This window comes from Topomyia yanbarensis, chromosome 3 (assembly GCF_030247195.1).
Source record: "Topomyia yanbarensis strain Yona2022 chromosome 3, ASM3024719v1, whole genome shotgun sequence".
NCBI classification, from domain to species: domain Eukaryota; kingdom Metazoa; phylum Arthropoda; class Insecta; order Diptera; family Culicidae; genus Topomyia; species Topomyia yanbarensis.
This window is the reverse complement of record NC_080672.1, coordinates 320,384,754-320,406,081: the sequence shown is the minus strand read 5'-3', so window position 1 is coordinate 320,406,081 and position 21,328 is coordinate 320,384,754. Positions and strand designations below refer to the sequence as shown.

Sequence of the window (21,328 nt, the reverse complement as noted above, 5' to 3'; positions counted from 1 at the left end):
TTTAATCCACGGAGATGAAACAACGGCTCAGTTCAGTCCTTTCACTGTCCGATTCCTAAATGAAACTGTCGGACCGATTTTTGGTTGATTGTGTTGCGTTGTGTCGCATTTCAACATATCGAATGAAATCGAGCGTTGTTGCTGCTGGACACACTGACTTAAATTTGGGGTATGCGCGTTTAGTGTGTAGGCCGGCTAGAAACGTCAAACGTCAGCAAATCTCAAGAGGCATTGCGAGTTCGGTTGGGAAGTTAAAAGCTAAATTTCGTAGTGCTAATTAAAATTCCTTAAATCTACGGGAGTGATTAAAACTAAATTAGAACTCAAATTTATTATTCTAGTTTAAAATCGTAAGTAAAATAACAGTGAATGCAAATTGTAAACCCTAATTTGTTATTTTAATTAAAACACGGAACTAAAAGTTTGGTTAGGATTTATATCCTGAATTCTCCACGTGTAGGGTGGATCATCAATCCGGTGAAAAATACCGAAAGTGTAGGTGAATTATAAGACTATTGTATAACCTAATTAAAATGAATAAATACCGGTATAAAGCTGCACCACACTGCACCGACGGAACGTGCTGCTAAACCGATGTTTTATTTCCACTCCGCCCCAACAAGCGTTGTAGTGAACCCTTCATTTTAAAATAAAAAACGCGACTGTCTTCGTCAAAGTTAGATCACTTAATGAATCTCGTCTCGCTTGCGAGTTGCTTTTTTACCCTTGGTTCTTCCGATGAAAGTCTGCGTTTCGTTTTCGCGTTAAAATTTTTCCGTCATATCAGAAATTCACGAAATATTACGCTAAAATTGACTACTATCTATCTACAGTGTATTTCGCAATAATTCATGTAAAAGTTTTCGCTTGAAATGTGTCAGTTGTCAAATCTGCAAATATTTTTCAGTGTTCGTATCTTGCATATTTACTATACAGCATCAGGGAGAGTTGTTTATATTTGTCATGTTACTATCCTATATTTCGACGCGTTGCTATTAGGTTTATTTTCACTTTATCGGGCTAGTGGCTTATTTACTACACGTTGTTTTTCTATCACTAAGCTATTATACTGGTATGAATCATTTCTGTAATAAGATAATTTACCACTTTCATCAAATGTAACTTTACAGATGTTTACAATTATAGGGCTTCTCGGTTCAAATGTGCCCAGGGGACCCGAAGTGGTTAGAGGACATGAATCCACTCAATCCTCGTGAATCACGATCCAATATCCGTGCTCGAGACATAGTTCACAAAATCGTCAAATATTATTCATGATCTTCGTGAAGTGGTTCATGATTTCTAGTATAATAGCCACGACTTACCGTTCGTGAAATAGTTTACGAAATCATGGAATATTATTCATGTATTCATAAAGTGGTTCATATTTCTAGTCCATTCGGGTACGTGAAATATTTCATAAAATCTTGAAAAATTATTCATGATTCCTAATACTTGACTTACGATCTATCTTGCATATATGTGATGTTTAGAAAATATCTCTAATCATTTTCAATTTCATGCAACATGGTCATGAAATTTTCACGTGAACTATTTCACAAAATTTGAAGTATTTTAGTAGAATCAGTTTTGCTCTAAGCTATGAAATGAAATGTCATGTTAGGAATGTCATATGCCATGAAATGTCATATATGCTAGTGACATGAGTCACATCACTCCGCGTGTCAAATTCGAAAGTAAGTTCTAGAATTAAATAACACGATAACGTCCAAATAAATTTCGAAAATCGTGGCTAAGATCTTAATATCACGAACATAAATCACACTACTCGTGACAAAAATATTAAAAATTGCATTTAAGATCCTGAAACCATGAGCATAAACCTGTCTATTAGTCTCTAAAATATCACGATAATAGAAATTATGAAAATCCTGACTAAGATCCTGAAATCATGAATATAAATCGCATTACTCGTAATTGATATATAAAAACCGATTTAATCCACCTAGCAGTGAGATGAGACATTTCTTACATATATCACTGTTGTATCATTCATTAGATTGCAGAACTCATGCGAAGTAGGCACTCAACTAGAGGTGAGATGAAAACAGTTTCTAGTCCTGCACGAATAAAATCTCGAATAAACTGAATGAATTATAGAAAATCAATAAATAAAGCAAAAAATGAAATAAAAGGTGTTCAAATTCATAAAATGAGTAGAATCAAAGTTATAAAATACACGAATCAAATTAGATTAGCTCATTATATGAAAATTTAAACTACATTTGGTAATAGTTATAAGAGGGTGTACCCCATTAGGCATAAGTACGTTAGACATACGGACGTTTGGCATACGTACGTTAGGCATAGTGGACGTTAGGCCTAAAGATGTTAGGCATAATGGACGTTAGGCAGAATGGACGTTAGGCATAATGGACGTTAGGCATAAATTACCATATTGAAGTATCACTCAACAGAATTTAACAGAAGCTGATCAACCTCGATCATAATTTTTTTCTACTGTTTATACTTGAAGAAATATTTGCTCAAATTAACGAAACAAACTGAATGCTTGGCATACGAATATACAGCCTGTGTGTATTACTCGACGCACAACCGATAAATTGCACCTAACTAAAATAGATTCAATCTGTTTGTTAAAATAAGGAGGTTTTATGCCTGTTGGAGATTTTGAATTAAACCTAGCTTCAGGAGGCTATTATTTGCTTCAAATAAATATATAAAACAAAATAATAAAATCAATCTCATTTGTGTTAAGGTTAATGATTAACGCACATTAACTTTGATTAGTTCTTACATACATGCATGGTGCAATTGTCCAAGAAGAAAATATATATCTTGAAGAACAGTTCATGAAAGAAAGAATGATGAATTTGTTGCTTCTACATTGATTATCTGCCATATTATTCAGTCCAATGATTATATTCTTGAGCCCGTCAACGATAAAACTACGAAAACTGTCGCACATTAACTTTGATTAGTTCTTACATACATGCATGGTGCAATTGTCCAAGAAGAAAATATATATCTTGAAGAACAGTTCATGAAAGAAAGAATGATGAATTTGTTGCTTCTACATTGATTATCTGCCATATTATTCAGTCCAATGATTATATTCTTGAGGCCGTCAACGATAAAACTACGAAAACTGTCAGATACGAGGCAGAGTTTTTCCGTGTACTGTGAAGAGATACCGAAACAATAAAGGTTTTGATGCAAACGTAACATCCTTACGTTAATGCCGATGCTGTCCATAACACTGCAAGTTTTCATAACATCATGGCTGTTCATTATTACTCTTTATTGTTCAATATTTGGATATAATAGTATTGATAATAATTCCAACAAACTTGAAATGGGCTTGAATCAAAACTGTTCACTCAAATGTAGAAAGCATTCAGCTCATTCATGGAAAAAATATAAAACAAATTCTACACTTGTAAACAATAAATATCTCGCTTCGTGTTTTTCATTTTGCTGTCTCTCGAAGGTATGCAATTTTATACATCAAAGCTTCTAACCCGCAAAATGAGCATAAGGTTGAAATCTCTACAAAACCTTCGGATTATTTTTATATTTTTTTGTGAATTATGCCTATCGTCCATTATGCCTAACGTCCATTGTGCGTATCGTACTTATGCCTTACGTATGTATACCTAACGTACTTATGCCTAACGTTTTTATACCTAACGTCGCGCACCCGTCATAAGACTAATAGAATAAATTGACTCAAACTAACAAATTGAATGAAATAAAAAAAGAATGACTGAACATGAAATGAATAAAATTAAAGATAAAAACAAAATGAATCAAATGAATCAAATAAATCAAATGCATCAAATGAATCAATTTGTAAGTCCTATACAAACCAATGAATAACTTAATGAATCCAGTAAATATAATGAATCAAATTAATTGGATCAAATGAACAAAATGAATAAAATAAAAATAAATGAAATGAATAAATAAAACAAACAAATCAAATAAACAAACTGAACTGAATTGATAAAATGAATAAAAAGAAGAAAATAAGCAGAATAAAATGCATTGATTAATATGAAAAATTAAAGATGTTAAAAGGTTATAAATTAATAGAAAAAAAAATAAATTGTGTCGAATAAATTATTTGGCCGAAATGAATAAAACTGAAAAAATAGTCAGATTATTAAAATGAAGAAACTGAACAAAATATATGAACTGGAAAAAATGAATAGAATGCATAGAATGAAAACAGTTAATAAAATAATTTAAATGAGTTATATAAGTATAATGCACGAAAAGAATATACTAATCAGAGTGAATCCAAAGAATGAAACGAATAAAATAGATAAAATGAACGCAAATGAACAAAATGAATAAAAAATGCTGAATGAAATAATTAATGAAAATGCAATGATCATATATTTAAAGTTAAAAAGCATTTTTGTATAATGAAAATGAATAAACCGGATGGTACGAATTTGAGAACCATTGCATCAGAAAGTTATGAAATGTGTTTGAAAATCCCAGCTTCTGAGAAAACACTAATTAATATACAAAGGACTTTCTATGGCTTTCAAGCATCTTGAACCGAGAGCGACAGAGGGAGAATGCGATGAAAAAGACAGGTAGGGTAAAGTGCCTATTTTCAGCATACTAAGCAGGGTACCTTACTAATTCATTAATTTCTCGGCCTACAATCAATGGAATGCGAAAAAAATTACATCAACAGCTTTGCTTCGTTGGTAAGAACCAATATAATAACTCAAAAAGCGCTGGAAACAGTGAAATTATCGTGTTTGAGCGCAACGAAAACTCGAATCAAGTGCCCCTATTGTTGCGCTACCATTTGACTCAATGCGTTGAAGATGGATGGCAGACACTGCTCTAACCAACGGCTTCAAATGGGTAGGGTTATGATAGAAACATAGCGAAAATGGGCTCATCGCTCTAGATATTTCAAAGTTTTCATTTGCATTAAAATAAATAGTGTGAAGTGTCTAGGCTATGTCGATAGCATAAAGGCGTTAGTATGAAGATTTCAGTTGATTATTATGCAGTCTCTTTCCAGTCATCCTTATAGCTTGCATATTGTTTCGTTCAGAATTTTCGTTCAGGAAATAGGTATAGATAAGTCCTAAACAAACACATACTGTGAAAAATAAATGGTTCAAGCTATCAGGATGACAAAAAGAGCTAAACCGGAAGTCGCCATCTTTGATTTGAAAATGGCGTCAAAAATCAATTTCTGGCACCTACTCTTCAAGACCTTTCCGAAAACACCCACATTGAATGGGTTATAGCGAATTTCGCTAAACCGGAAGTCACTATCTATGATTTCAAAATGGCCTCAAAAATCAATTTCAATTTCAATTCCGAAAATATCCATATTGATTGGGTTATAGCGAATTTCACTGAACCGGAAGTCGCCATCTTGGATTTCAAAATGACGCCAAAAATCAATTTCTGGCACCTACTCTTCAAGTCCATTCCGAAAATACCCAAATTGTTGGGGTGCGGGCCATAAGGAATCTTCCAGACCCGTCTCTTCCATCTTTCCGAAAATCTTCTAAGTCTTTTGCATTCAAAAGGACTTAGAATATTTTTGCAAAAACCACGTTATTTGGAAAATCCGCGTAAAAAAAACCGCGTTAATTGGAAAATCCGCGTAAAAAAACCAAGTTAATTGGAAAATCCGCGTAAAAACCTCGAAAAAAACCGCGTAAAAAACCTGGGTGTATCTTAAACATTGAACTTAATAATAGATTTTTTTCAGAATTTTTCGTAGGTCAGTTTTTTCGAAAACAAATTATCAAAATATGCAAAAATGGAGTTTATTGTTATGTTGATCTATAAAAGATTCTGAGAGACAGGGATAACTTCTCAACTAGCATAAAAATAGATTATGTGGTTTTTGAAGTTTCTGACTACGACTCTGATGACAGAATTTGAAAATTCATAATAGCGTCTACACAATGCACATTGGTCCAGAATGCAAATTTAGCAGGAATTTTGAAATTTTACTAAAACTAAACAACTTAGCCTAATTAAGTCCGTGGAGAAGTTTTCGTAGTTTGTGAGCTCCTTATTTTTGTTAAAACAAGAGTTAGGGTGGTTCTAATTTAGCAAGATCAGAAAATTAATTTTTTAATCATTCCAGCTAGAGCCAAACAACTTTCTGCGAGGTAGCAGAACAACAAATTTTGAAAAAGTTTGCTAAAGACATGTAAGCTCTATCTGTCACACTTTTTGTCTTCTAACAAATTTAATATCGAAGGTTAGGGTGCTTCTTAGAAAAACTTTTTGCCTTTCTCAATAGAAAGGTATTGCAATTGCTCTGAAAACCGACTTTTTAACGGAGGCCCGGAGGGCCGAGTGACATATACCATTCGATTCAGTTCGTCGAGTTCGGCAAATGTCTGTGTGTGTGTATGTATGTGTGTATGTATGTATGTGTGTGTGTATGTGTGTGTATGTGACCAAAAATGTCACTCATTTTTCTCAGAGATGGCTGAACCGATTTTGACAAACTCAGTCTCAAATGAAAGGTGCAACGTTCCCATAGGCTGCTATTGAATTTCTAATGGATCCGACTTCCGGTTCCGGAATTACAGGGTGATAAGTACGAACACGCAGAAAATGTCGATTTTAATAAATTCTGCAATGAATGTATAAAGGTGAAAAATTTTCCAAAATGTGACCACAACTGCTTCGATTTGTAGTATTAGGTTACTAACATCCATTCAAAGTCTATTTGGCCACATTGGCCTTCATCTTCGGTTCCGGAAGCCCCGGCGGAAGTATCTAAATTCAGAATAACAGTCACATCGGTTTCTCGGAGATGGCTAGACCGATTCGACTAAACTTGGCCTCAAATGAAAGGTATTGCGTCCCCGTAAATGGCTATTTAATTTTATCCCGATCCGACTTCCGGTTCCGGAGTTACAGGTTGTGGCGTGCGATCACATAGCAAATTGTGATTCAAACCGATACTCCGATGAAAGCAAAAAAGGTAAAAATTTCGCTAAAATGTCTCTCAAACAACTTAAATTTGCTGTTCTAGGTCACCGACGGCCAACCAAACTTTCGTTGACTACATTGACCACCATAGACGGTTCCGGAAGTGCCCGGGAAAAGCGGCCATCTTTCAAAATTTACGAACTCGCATCAGTTTCCCGGAAATGGTTAGGCCAATTTTCACAAACTTAGTCCCAAATGATAGCTATAATATCCCCATAGACGTCTATAAAATTTCGTACGGATCGCTTATATGGTTCCGGAAATATAGACTAAACCGTCCGGTCACATATGAAATTCCCATATAAGCCGGAACTCAAATTTTTTTTCAAAGGGGGGACCCCATGAAATTTCAGAAATCGAATTCGTATTTTTGATGCCAAACATCTTTAAAATGCATGAAACGTCGAGATTTTATGTTATCTCGAAAATTTTTTTTTTATAAAAATCGACTTTTTGGGACTTTGCCGATTTTGCACCTTTTTTCAGTTCAATATTACCGTGGCTGTTTTTTCTTTTTCAAAATTTTAGAACTCGAATAATGATTTATTTTCCTGTATATAGTTGTCATGTGATGTATAATAATAAAATGTAATATATGCATTTAAAAGCTTTCAATGAATATAAACAACGCACACATTCTCGTGATTCATGATTGAGAAAGGCACAATTGCACCGCTAGGTGGATTAAAATAGGTTTTTTTCAACCTACTTTTGCGGTACTGACTTTAAACCGAAATAGTCTTCAGACAACTTTAAAGTTGTTTTATGGCGAATAATTTGTTTCATGGCACCACATATCTAACTATTTTCGTTGAAAAATAATGAGCATTTTTTCGCCAAAATTTTTTTTAATGACAATATCACTTATTGGGGTAAACAAAAGATAATTTTTTCAACTATAAACAAGACCATAATTAGAGTTATAATTGATCAGAAAATGGGCGAATTCGATATTTTATTTCAAATTTCATAAAATTGATTTCTAAAAATTGAATCTATTTTTTCATAAAATTGAATCTATTTTTGGTATATTAAGTGCTTATATCTTTTGAATAATAGAAGATAGAACTTTGATGTGTAAGAAGAAAATGTTCGTCTTCAAAAGCTCTGAAAAATATGCGAAGGATTGATTGGAAAAAAAATGAAAACTGAAAAAATTGTCCCTATGTAATATGTTTAAATTACTTTCACGCTGGACAATATAAAAATATATCTTCGTTTTCATAATAAAATATTGCACTTTACAATACTTTTCTGTTATTTTAAATAGTGGGTAGGGTGGTTATAAATTTCTTAAAATCAGAAAATGATCTTTTTAATGGCTCCAGATAGAGCTTCGCTGTCTTCCAGAAAATTGAAGAAAATAAAACTTTAAAAAACTTTGTCGAAGACACTAAAACTCTGTGTGGTGTACTTTTCACTTTACAATAAATTCACCAAAAAAAGGGTGTTTCTTAAAAAATAGTTTTCTTTTTATAACTTTTGCAGTTTTGACTTTTCATTAGGATCATTTTAGAAATACTTTTAGATATTTTGAAGGAGAACAATTTGTCTTAGTATACCGAACCTCTATCTTCTCTCGTTAGAAAGTTATATACACTTTTTACCAAAAACAAACTATTTTTTGAGTAAATATTGCAAAATATAGAAAAATATCGTATTTGGTGATCTTTAGTACAAAGCATGCTATTTAATATGACAGTAACGGTATTTAATGTTAAGTGCCCTATCGAAGATAATGTTATTTGAAAAAGTTATATTTTTATGTAAAAGTTCTCATAATTTTGAAACGAAAAAAGTTGAGTAGTTGGTGTTATAAAGCAAATTATGCGCCCTAAAATAATCTTCAAGTTGTCCAAAAGGTATTTTAGTGTAAAATAAAAAAAACTACAAAAGTTATATAAATAAAACAGTTCTTTTTTTTAAGAAACACCCTAAAGCTTACATTTGGATTTCTCGTACAATGGAAAGTATAAAAGCTAGAGCTTGCATGTCTTCAGCAAATTTGTCTAAAATGCGTTGCTCTACCATTTCATCGAAAACAGTAAAGCTCTATCTCGAACCGTTGGAAAGTTCAATTTCAAATATTCCTAAAATTAGAACCGTCCTAGCATCTGTTTAAACAAAAAAGGGCCTTACAAAGTACAACAACTTTACCAAACATATAGCAAGGCTAAGTCATTTAATTTTAGCAAAAAGTTAAAATTTCTGCTTAATTCACATTCTGGACCACTGTGCAATGGCAGCTATTTTTTATGAAATTTTAGAATTTTGTGACAATGAGCATAAAATTTGATTCACGAAAGCTTTTGGAATCGCTGATTACGATGTTGATGTCAGAATTCGAAAATTAAAAATGGCGCCTACAAAATGGCAACCATTTTTCACGAAATTAAATTAAAAATTAAACAAAAAACACATAAAATTTAGTCAAGCGCAGTCGCCATATTGCGTCCGCCATTTTGAATTTTACATTTTCGCCGTCAGAATCAAAATCAGCGACCCCGCAAACCCCCTTGTGAGACGTTTTAGGTCAATATAAAAAACATGAAATTTTGCCAAGCACTGTCGCCATATTGGATCCGCCACTTAGAATTCTACATTTTCGATACCAGAATCAGTGACCCCGAAAAGCTAAATTAAGCTAAAAATAACAGTATTAACAATGAAAAAAAATCGCGTCGTAAAGGGTTAAAATATCAAAAATCGTGTTCCTAAAATCATGAGCATTAATCACTCTACTCATAAATGAAATATCACGATAATGTGAATAGAAATCGCGAAAATTTCGACTAGGATCCTGCAATCATGAACATAAATCACGCTACTCTGACAGATCCCTTAGTATCACGGTATCTTGATGAGAAATCACAAAATCGCTAAAAAGCTCCTGCCATCATGAACTTCGTTTAACTGTTCAACATTCGAAAGTAACTTTGTGTTTATAATCGACACGAACTATTTTTTTTGAAACACAAATAGTTTCACGAATACGAACTTCATTATTCATAATTTCAGAAACTTGGTCGCGGTTTTCGTAAATCGTTCAGTTCACGAAATTGTGATCTTTCTTTGTGAATTTTTTGTTCGTGTATTTTCTTTTTCTCAATCAGAACTATTTATATTTAATTCTTCAAAATAAGGAGTGCGAAATTGCAATCTTGTTACACTGCTAGGCGGTTTAAATGCGAATTCATAATTATGGGTAAATGGAAAAGAGATTCCTTTAGATTACATGATGATTTTGTAGTTTTTAATTCTCATCATTGCACCATTTTGTCGCAAGAATTTTTCCAAAGTTAGAAATAGACTAAGATGGAGTAAAGTTTTCCAAAAACTTTGACAAAAGCCATGTTTAGAATATATCTTATAAATTCAACAGCATTCTCATCACAATCAAGCTTTCACCTTGACTTGCACACTGCATTTGGGTTATATTTGCTCAAACACTCCCCCACCCGGCTATGATTGAATTTCCACGCCAATGCATTGCAATAACAGAGAATGGAAAGCAATTATCTCGCCGCGCAGGGTAAACATAGAAGAGCGTTCCAATGGAAATCTCTCACGCAACCATTTCGGTAGCCAGAACAAATCTTAAATAAGCACAGTTGGAAATTTCTAACCGGGGCTCGCTCCGGTACACAGGTGTTTAAAAATTGAATAAATTCTAAGTCAAGTATAAAAGTTACAAGATGTTCTCTTAGCAGCATCAGTCTAACACTATTTGTTCTACTATTAACAAGCAATTGAATCTAGTCAAGATGAAGGTATTTGCGTAACAGTTCTGATACAACCTTATTTTAACAACATTATCGCCCTTACAGTTGTTGATCGTAGCAATTCTAACGATGTCCAGTTGCGTTTCGTCGTATCATCATCTGGAGAGTGTCAGTGGATATGATGTGAAAACCGTTCATGAAATAAAACCCTACAAAGTTGTCCCACCGGAAAAGCTGGAGGACGAGGTAGAAGCGAAACTCGAAGCACTAAACAAGATGCTGATGGAACATCAGCAGCTACAACAAAAGGCAATGCAGACCAGAAAAACGGAGGTATCGTACAAAACTGAGATACAAGCTAAGGCCGACACGGTGAAAGAAGGCGGTGGATCCGATGTGGAAATACCCAATTATGAGTTCGGTTACGGTGTGAAGGATCCTAAAACCGGGGACCACAAGGAACAGTGGGAAAAGCGGGTGGGTGATCAAGTGAAGGGAACGTACAAATTTGCCGAATCGGATGGAACGCAGCGGATTGTGGAGTACGAGGCCGATGATAAGCGAGGATTTGAGGCGAAGGTGAAGAATGTGGAAAAAGTTGAGTTGAAGGAGAAACCGAAAGGAGTGGAGGATATTGCACACAGTTATAGCTACTTGAAGAATTATCCTAACTGAAGGAGGGGATTTATGATTCGGATTAATATAGCACAATTCGTACTCTTTCGTGAAAGCAGTGAATATGCCGTTTATCTATTATGTTGGCCTCTACGTTATTACCAACCTAAAAATAGGAAATATGATAAGTTACTTGAGTCCTATTACGATGGAAAAATGACTAAAACTAGGATATAATACGTTGGTGTAGTCCTATTACGATGGTAATGATAGGAATTTTAAAAATATGCTCAAAGTTGTTTTTCTAACATCTTTCTGATTTTTATTGTTGATGAAGAAAAGTAAATAACTTATGAAAAGGGTCGTCAGGTGAAAAATATGAAATAAAAAACTTGTTTTAAGTTAGTTTTTGTTAAATAATGTAAATACAATTGAAATATTTCCTTTTTTTAGACTTTCGCTGACTAAATTATAAATTAAAAAACTTTTTGTGAATTTTGTAACTAGATTGACTTTTGCTTACCATGAAAATCTGGTAATGGGTGTTTTCTACTTGTAGGACTTCTGGTTCTTTTTCAATTTCTGGATATAGCTAAAGATAAACGCAATGTAGAATGTTCTTGACTATTTTATGTGCCACTCAAAGGGGACCCTCGATAATTCTGGCTCACTGTAAAATCGATACATATAATCGATATTCATCTTGTCGATATTTCGTCGTATCGATACTTCTTTATCGATTCTGGCATTTTGACGAAATGGAACAATTAGCACATTTGTCCAAATACAAAACACTCAAATTTCCTAAAAATGTGGTTGATTTTTACTACTTACACAATCAGATTTGAATTCGCTGCTTGGTAAATTTTTTGACGAAATATTTCGGTAAATGGAAAAAAATAGCAATTGTTTCGGTAACCATGACTTATTTCACAGAAGTTTTGTAAAAAATTACCGAGCAGTCTGTTGGATACAATCCAGTAGCGTAGCCATGGGGGGTTTTGGGGGTTAAACTCCCCCATCAAACCAAAATTAATTAGACTGAAAAAAAAATTATTGATACTGATTAATTTAATTAAATATTCTACAAAATATTTTTGAAAGAATATCCTCTGATCACTACATTGAGAACCGTGTTTTAAGCATCATGATGACTATTGCAAAACTGTGGAAAGCGGATCTTGTAACTTATCTCTTAGCCAAGATCCCATAGTTGTCAATTTACTTGAATGTAAAATAATATAACAGTCCGAATTACCATGAGCTCATTTTTGGAAGGATGCTGCAAAATATGGATCAGAGAAAATTTTTCGAATGGGAAGCTAAGTTTGAATAGGTTGATTGTCTATGGAACATATAAACTTGCTCGGATTCATTTTTCATCATTTTCCCTTTTATTTTGCGAAAAACAAAATGCGGACTAAGCACACTGTAATTGTTTTATTGTGTAGAACAGCGTTATATGTTATGAATGGCAAAAAATATCAAAAACTTAAATAACTCATACCCCATTAGCCGTAGCTATACACTTTCTTCAGCAAAAATACGCCTCTATATTTGGCTCAACTATTTGCAGTGTTTTCTATATTTTTTAAATTTTGTAAATATCCAGTTTTGAAGAAAAACTAATGAAAAACACCAAAAATTAAACTTTTTACCAAGTTTTAAAGGCTTTGCCGCTCTTATAATCCACAATTTGTACAAACTAACTAACCAAACTTCTCCATTTGGATCTCCAGAAAAATAAAAAAATACTGAAAAAAATCTAAGAAGTGAGCCCGATGACTTTTTTAACATGATGTCATTTTGGGACACCCTAGTGCACAACCGCACACAACCGTTTCAATTTGATGGGGGTTTGATAAATCGTTGGGAGTGACTTTGCTAAGAGGGTTAATGTCACTCCTTTGGTTCCTGGGATGGGACAGCGGTATTTAGACCTGTCCTGGCGTATGAGCCTAGGTTATAGCGCCTTTATTCGCTCTCTGAAATAAAAAAAGAAAGGTACAAGAAAATTATAACCGAGACCAGGGTTACCATATTCACAGATTTTTCTGTAATATCACAGATTTTTTCCACAATTTTTGATCACAGATTCTTTTTCACAGATGACAGATTTTTGGCAGTTTGCAGAAAATTTCACAGATTTCCACAGATTTTTTGAAATATTGTGACTTTTCACAGATTTTTTGGAAATTTTACACAGATTTTCACAGATTTTTTGTCTGCTTTAGTCATCACAGATGGTAAAAAGATTTTTTTGACTGAAACACAGATTTCAATGTGGCATCCCTGGCCGAGACCTCGGGAGCCGTCGATGATGGAGAATGTGTGCCACTATGGACCCATCTGTGAGTATCTTTCGTGGCATATTGCTTTCAAAACAAAATAAGTACATACAAGCACAAGACAAATTGGGCTATTCTCACCAAATGGTATTCCACTGGTACCGTTGACCGCTTCGTCGTAGACCGAAAACGCAACTCATTTTGCATTGCATTCGAGGACAGTGGAATTTGAACCAATTTATGTATCCATCTTGATGTTGGTATCCAAAAATGCGTTGAAAGAAATTCTGTGTAAGCCTTTCCGAGCCCCTGGGAACTCCTTGTTCGCCAATTCTTATTGCCCGATTTTCGCTACGTCTCCGAAAGTGTGCCAGAGTAGTTGGGCTTGATGCACTACACTTCATTTTCCATACTTTATTGATACAATGTCACGCTCCAAGACGGAATTCGACGAAAAACTTAATCACAAAAATTTGACGGCAGCCACTTTTTTTTGCGTCCCGCACGCATGGCTACTACGATTCCTTGTCGAAAATAGTGTTAGATCCCGTTCGTTTTGCCTTTCTCATATAAAGAAAGGCTACGCAATCACTGTAAAAATCGACTTTTTAACCGAGGCCCGGAGGGCCGAGTGCCATACACCATTCGATTCAGTTCGGCGAGATCGGCAAATGTCTGTGTGTGTGTATGTATGTGTGTGTGTATATGTGTGTGTGTGTGTGTATGTGTGTGTGTCATTTAAACTCACACAATTTTCTCAGAGATGGCTGAACCGATTTTCGCAAACTTAGTTTCATCTGAAAGGTATAACGCTCCCATAAGCTGCTATTGAATTTTTAGTTGATCCGACTTCCGGTTCCGGAGTTACGGGTTGAAGAGTGCGGTCACACAGCAAATTCCCATATAAACTGGTACCACCATGATGTTCAAATGATGTAAAACATATTAAAATTGATGTAACATTACTCTAGTTTGCGGGTCTGGATCACTAATGATCAATCAAAGCAGCTTTGACCACATTGGCCACCTATGACGGTTCATGACGCCCTCGGGGAACCCGCCAAGTTCCTAAGCTTATATCACACCCATTCCCAAACGAATTCTCTACCGATTTTTACAAACTTGATTTCAAATGAAAGATATAGTAATACCATTGACTGCAGCTGAATTTCATTCGGTTCTGACTCTTGCTTCCGGAGTTACAGGGGTGGTAGTAAGGATACACTGGAATTTCCCATATAAATCGGTACAATCGTAATACCTCAGATTCTAAAAACTATTGAAATGGTCACCAAATTACTTCTAATCGCAGATCGAGATCACTGATCGCCAATCAAACATTCTTTGAATATATTGTCCACTATCGACGATTCCGGAAGTCCGGAATTCCGTGCATATTCCACAATTAAAGTCACATCAGTTCTTCGGTGATGACTGAACCGATTTTCTCAAACCAAATCTCAAATGGAGGGCAAAATATGCAGTTGAGTATTGCGTCGCCGCCCCTCCCCCCGCCTTGCCCTTACACCTCCCTCCTTCATCACTCCCCTCCCCTTGGACCACCCTCACGACCGCATTTCCTTCATCCACCCCGTATACCGAAATAAGATGAAAGTTTTCTGACGCATCCTCCACTCCCACTTTACTAACCCCCCATTCCCTCCACTTTCAAACCCATTCCACCAACATTTCAAAATATAATCACATGAAGATAACATTGAACTCATGCTGATTAAGCTAATTAAATACTATTCTTTTGCCTTTCTCATATAGAAAGGTTACGCAATTGCTCCAAAAACCGACTTTCTAACCGAGGCCCGGAGGGCCGAGTCTCATATAACATTCGACTCAGTTCGCCGAGATCGCAAAATATCTGTGTGTATGTATGTGTGTATGTGTGTATGTATGTATGTATGTATGTATGTATGTATATATGTATGTATGTATGTATGTATGTATGTATGTATGTATGTATGTATGTATGTATGTATGTATGTATGTATGTATGTATGTATGTATGTATGTATGTATGTATGTATGTATGTATGTATGTATGTATGTATGTATGTATGTATGTATGTATGTATGTATGTATGTATGTATGTATGTATGTATGTATGTATGTATGTATGTATGTATGTATGTATGTATGTATGTATGTATGTATGTATGTATGTATGTATGTATGTATGTATGTATGTATGTATGTATGTATGTATGTATGTATGTATGTATGTATGTGTGTATGTATGTGTGTATGTATGTGTGTATGTATGTGTGTATGTATGTGTGTATGTATGTGTGTATGTATGTGTGTATGTATGTGTGTATGTATGTGTGTATGTATGTATGTATGTATGTGTGTGTGTATGTGCGGATTTATTAACAAAATGTCCACATCGGTTTCTCGGAGATGGCTGAACCGATTTTTACAAACTAATGATTCAAATGAAAGGTATAATATTCCCATAGGTTGCTATTGAATTTCATTTTCAACCGACATCTTGTTCCGGATTACGAGTTGAAGATTAAGGTTACAAAACAAAATTTGTTGATTTGTCCACATCGGTTTCTCGGAATTTTCTGAACCGATTTTAACAAACTTGATTTTAAATGAAAGGTCCATCAGCTGCTGTTGAATTTTATGTGGATCCGAGTTCTGGTTCCTGAATTACAGGGTGATACGTACGATCACGCAGAAAATCCCGATTCTAACGAATTCTGCGATGAATGTAAAAAGGTGAAATTTTTTCCAAAATGTAAACACAACTATTGAATTTGTAGATCTAGGTCACCAACAGTCATTTAAAGTCTCTTTGGCCACACTGGCCACCATCGACGGATCGGAAAGCATCCAAATTCAGAATAACGGTTTTATTGGTTTCTCGAAAATGGCTAGAACGATTTGATCAACTTAGTCTCAAATGAAAGGTGTTGCGTCCCCGGAAACTGATATTAAATTAGATCTCCATCCGACTTCCGGCTCCGGAGTTACGGGTTGTGGAGTGCGATCACATAGAAAACTCCGATTCAAACCGATACCGCGATGAATGCAAAAAGTTGCTCTTATATATACTTACCAAGTGTAATAAGAATGAAAGACATTTCCATAATGTTATATTGTACGAATCAGCTATTAAATCATAGTTTGGAGAAATGAGAAAGGCACAATTGCACCTCTAGGTGGATTAAAACAGGTTTTTTTATTCAGTGCTAGTAACGACTTGATAGTGGCTGAGGCAGGTAACACCGGAAATCATGTTTTTCCAGAGACGGTGTACAAAAAGTTTCGTCACCGATTCGATATTTTTGCATAGAAAAATTACAACATGTGAGGTTTTCAAAAAAAAAAAATCGATGCTTTGCAAAATTGTCTCAGTTATATATTGATATAGCCTTTAATTTGTTCCCACACCAGCATGATAGCACCGTGCCATAAATAGGAACTTAGTACTATAGAAATATGGCCAAGACTTTGAAGTAATAGTTGAAATTTTGAATTTTTTATATGTTGTTTATAAACAGCTTAATTAAATTTTAAAACTGGAGCAGGTGTTAACAGAATAAAATATATAAAAAGCGTGGATAGTATTCACAAAACTCGAAACATGTTGAAGCTGAAGAGTATCCTAAAGTAATTTTTTAAAAAGTTAATATGATTGATTCAGACATTCTTTTGGTTATGTTGATAAATTTTGCAAACATTTTTATTGGGTACCTATTGACGAGAAATGCCAGCAAAAATTTGAAAAAAAAACCAATGAGGTTTTACCTCAACTTGAATTTATGTTTTGTAGTTTATAAATTATTCTAATAATTATAATTTATTTAAGATATAATGTGGCATTCTCCTGGATATTTTTACGATGATTTATCCCAAGTAACAATTGAAGTTTTATAGCACGCTACAAGTACAATCTAAGTTTTATCAGTGGCTATAAAACTACCATAAAACCTCAATTGTCACTAGGGATAGCTTCTTTACTATAATAAAGCAATTGACCGAAAGTCCTCGAAGAAGACTCCAATTTTCATCAGTACAAGTAAGATGTTATAATTTATGAGTTGATTACAGCACATTTCGGATATCATTAAAAGTATGTTATGATAGGTGAGTAAGTTATCTTACGTTCGCATAAACAAACTTGTATATCAGAATGGCATAATAACAAGCGTTTTCCCAAGAGTCAATATGTTTGGTCCGAACTAATCACACCTATCAAATGGTCTATGGGATATGTTACAGGCACGATACTTCAGGGTTCGAGACCGAGTGAACCCATTTGTAGGAAAAAAATGCTAGAAACGTTTCAGGATGTAAAAATTTTAAAATAATTCTCGTTCTTAAAAAAAAAACAGGTGGTCGAAAGATGTGTCTCATCTTAACTTTTATATCATATAAATATTTTCTAAAAGCCCAATATAATCGTATGTATTACAGTTTTTAGTCGTAAGAGTGTATAAAAAGTGTCTGTTTCTTGCCACATGGAATCAGACTAAATACCAAACACAGTTGCATTTATGTACAGTTTATATCGTATATTGAATCCCAATTTTATCAATGTAGATATATTGCCTCCACTTTTGTACGTATATAACATATTTGCGCATTGTATGCGACATAGTTGAACAATATATTTACATGTATAACTCGGTTGAAATTTCGATACAACTATAAAATTGTTTGCTGGGAGATATATTCGCGCTCAATGGTATGCAGCTTGCTAAGATGGTTCCGTAGATTCTGTAGCTCGCTATTCCACCAAGGTTGCGATATCTAATATTGGAACGGGCTTGACAAGGAAATGACGGAAATCGATGAGTTACATCATTTTGAAGGCTAAGATCAGCTTCAAGTTGAGCAAAATTTTCTATAACCATATCATCCCTAATCACTATATCATAGGTGTGCACCTATGAAAAATGTTTTTATCGGTGGTGTTGGTGTGATTTGGGCCGGCGGCGACAGCGTATCAGCTTGACGCCGTTCATCGGCGGTGCAATGTGGCGTGGGATTTTTTTATGGGAAGTGGAAACGACTTCTTGCTCAATCATCTTGCTATGTTGGCTATTGTGTCTGCGTGTTTCAAAATTAAACCAAATATTAATGACGTACCGGTGCGGTGTCATTAACTTTAAGAATACAGTGACGACCCGTTTTTATCAGCCCCTTGGCGAATTTTATGCTGATAAAACAGGGACATTGATAAAATCGGGTCATATATTTTTCTGTCTTTTTAATAAACCGAAGCTCTTAAAATATTCTTCTTTGGTCCTTAGATATAGCCTTGAAACCTTTTCTGATTATTTACTTTAAGTTCCCCTGACAACACAAACTTTAAAAAAAAAATATATTTTTATTTTTGCATTTTTCGGATCTCTAAGATACGAAATATATGTCTTGGTTCTTGGTTCATTTGCTAGAGCCCATCAAACTACCAACTATCACTTTTCATATAAAGCTGATAAAATCGGGTCAAAAAACTGATAAAATAGGGGGGCTGATAAAATCGGGTCTCCACTGTAACACTGTATTTTTCAACATGGAATTTTATTTGAGAAAATGGAGTAAATATTTTTAACAGCCCTAAAATTGCGATTGCTAAAGATCAATTTAAATCATCGCTCCTAATGCTTAGAATTCCAACCGTTAAGAATATCGATGCTAACATAGTTTCAAACAGCATGAACAGTTTTACGCCATCCAATTCATTTTAATTCCTCTGAGATAAAATAACAAGACCTGGTCTTCAGTCTACTTTCTACTTCTGCCTGAGTCAGACATAGAACCGAGTGAAGGGAATGACAACTACCAGTCTTTCCATCTAGTGTGCATTATCTCGCGAACAAATGAATGTAATGTAATCTTCCCATAATGAGTAAAGTTGATGTAGAATCGTTGATCCGACCCTATGACGGGATCGTTCGTTGACTTTTGTGATTTTTGATTGATTGACACCGATGTAGTGGATTGCCCTAGTTTTGCACTTTCTAGCAGAAGTGTCAATGGAACATACCCAGTTTTCTGCACTTCTGCTAGAAAGTGCAAAAAACGGTGCAGTTTCAGTGCACTCCACTACACCGGTGTCAATCAATCGAAAACCCCATTTGAATATTGTTCTATACGACTGAGTTTTCGTGATGCGGAATATTTTCTAAATGTGAAAATGAAGCTTTTGGTAGTCGCTTCTTTACCTGCGCAATGCAACACTGATTTCATTCAACATGTTAGGCCAGGCAGACATATTCGTTTTGCCGAACAACCTAAAACGCGTGGTTGAGAATAACAGCACAGGGATTAAAATTTCCGCGTATATGAAACTTACGTAAGGAGACATAACCGCATACCCCATCTAAACTAATTATAAAATGCATGTCGCAATACAAAGAAGTAGAATCTGTTATACCTGATCCTTGGAGAAATGCTATTTCCATATCAACATTTGAATAGGGCTAATAAGATATGTAAACAAACTTTTGTTTTGCTGATTTCTCCTAATTTGTTATCATTTCAACTTAGAAAATATTTGAAATTGATTCTACCAAGGATAAAGATGTTGATTCATGTGTATTTTTCATGAAATTCAACTCGGTAGCGGAATAATGAGCGAAATAAGTTTGTTTACAAAAGTCTCATTAGCCCTTTTGAAGAATTACTATTGATTTTATGTTACTTGAGTATAAAACTCAAAAATCACGGAACTATTAAATAAACCATGCTGCGCGCCCAAAACATACAATTCCTACGTGCATGAGCAGCCCTTGCGCAGTAGAGGAATCCAACGAAGATCCGTCCGAAAATCTCCAAAATCGTGACTTATATTCCGATGAAACTTTACAGGTTTCACGGGCATGGAAGACTAAACATTTTCCACAGGTTATTTTGACTCAAGGGCAGTTTTTCAAAAGGGTGTAGATGTTTCTACGTGCATTAATTTCAAAATGATTGTGTTCGGTTATTCTATTTTATTCAGCAAAATCTAAGAACGAGTAACAGGGAATGAATACTTCTTCATGAAAAAAATATACACTGAAAAAAATGTATTATTTTTCACAAAAACAAAAATTTCTGTTAAACATTTAAATTGCAAAAAAAAAAACATTTTTTTAATTTTTTTATATTTTGTCAACAGAAACTTAAAGAGAAAAGAAACATTTTGAATGCGATGCATGATAGAGAACTGAACGGTAAAAAAGTTTTTCCAACAATAACTTTAAATATGTTTTCAAATTTCTTACTAATTGACATACAAAACTATAATTTTATTATAGAATATAATTATAAGTATCATTCTAAATCAAAAGGCATTTAACAAAAAACTTCCAAAATTCGATAGTTTTCAAGATGTTTAGAATTTTGCTCCAATGAAACTTATTAATTCGTGTAATTATGCTCTCTTTAAAAGTTATGCATGTTACCTCTTCATGAAAAGCCAACAATCTAATCATTATCATTTTAAAGGCGTTGTTAAATCGTAAACAAATATAAAATGAATTTTGTTGTATTTCTGCTTAACCCTAAAAATAATTAAAAAAATTTGAGCTTAAATCTACGGGTAACCCTAGGATCCTGTACCTAACACTTAAATGACTAGATTTATATACATCATACTATGAAAGTGTAATGAAATGTACTAAAAACTACAACTAAAATTAATACAACCACAACCACACACCACAGCAATAAACAATACGAGAATAAAGTTAGTTTTTTATCAACAA

At 34.3% G+C, this 21,328-nt stretch overlaps 1 protein-coding gene across 2 annotated transcripts; it reads left to right on the top strand.

Annotated features, from left to right (window-relative positions):
* The first annotated feature begins 267 nt into the window (after positions 1-267).
* LOC131694118 (uncharacterized) lies at positions 268-11,604 on the top strand. 2 transcript variants are annotated; one of them, XM_058982553.1, is made up of 2 exons: positions 268-350; positions 10,809-11,604. In XM_058982553.1, exon 2 carries the CDS (start codon positions 10,833-10,835, stop codon positions 11,376-11,378), a length of 546 nt encoding a protein of 181 aa, XP_058838536.1. In that variant the 5' UTR covers positions 268-350; positions 10,809-10,832; the 3' UTR covers positions 11,379-11,604. The 2 variants fall into 2 exon arrangements, with proteins under 2 accessions (XP_058838536.1, XP_058838535.1); XM_058982552.1 differs by lacking the exon at positions 268-350 and adding an exon at positions 10,633-10,751.
* The last annotated feature ends 9,724 nt before the right edge of the window (positions 11,605-21,328 follow it).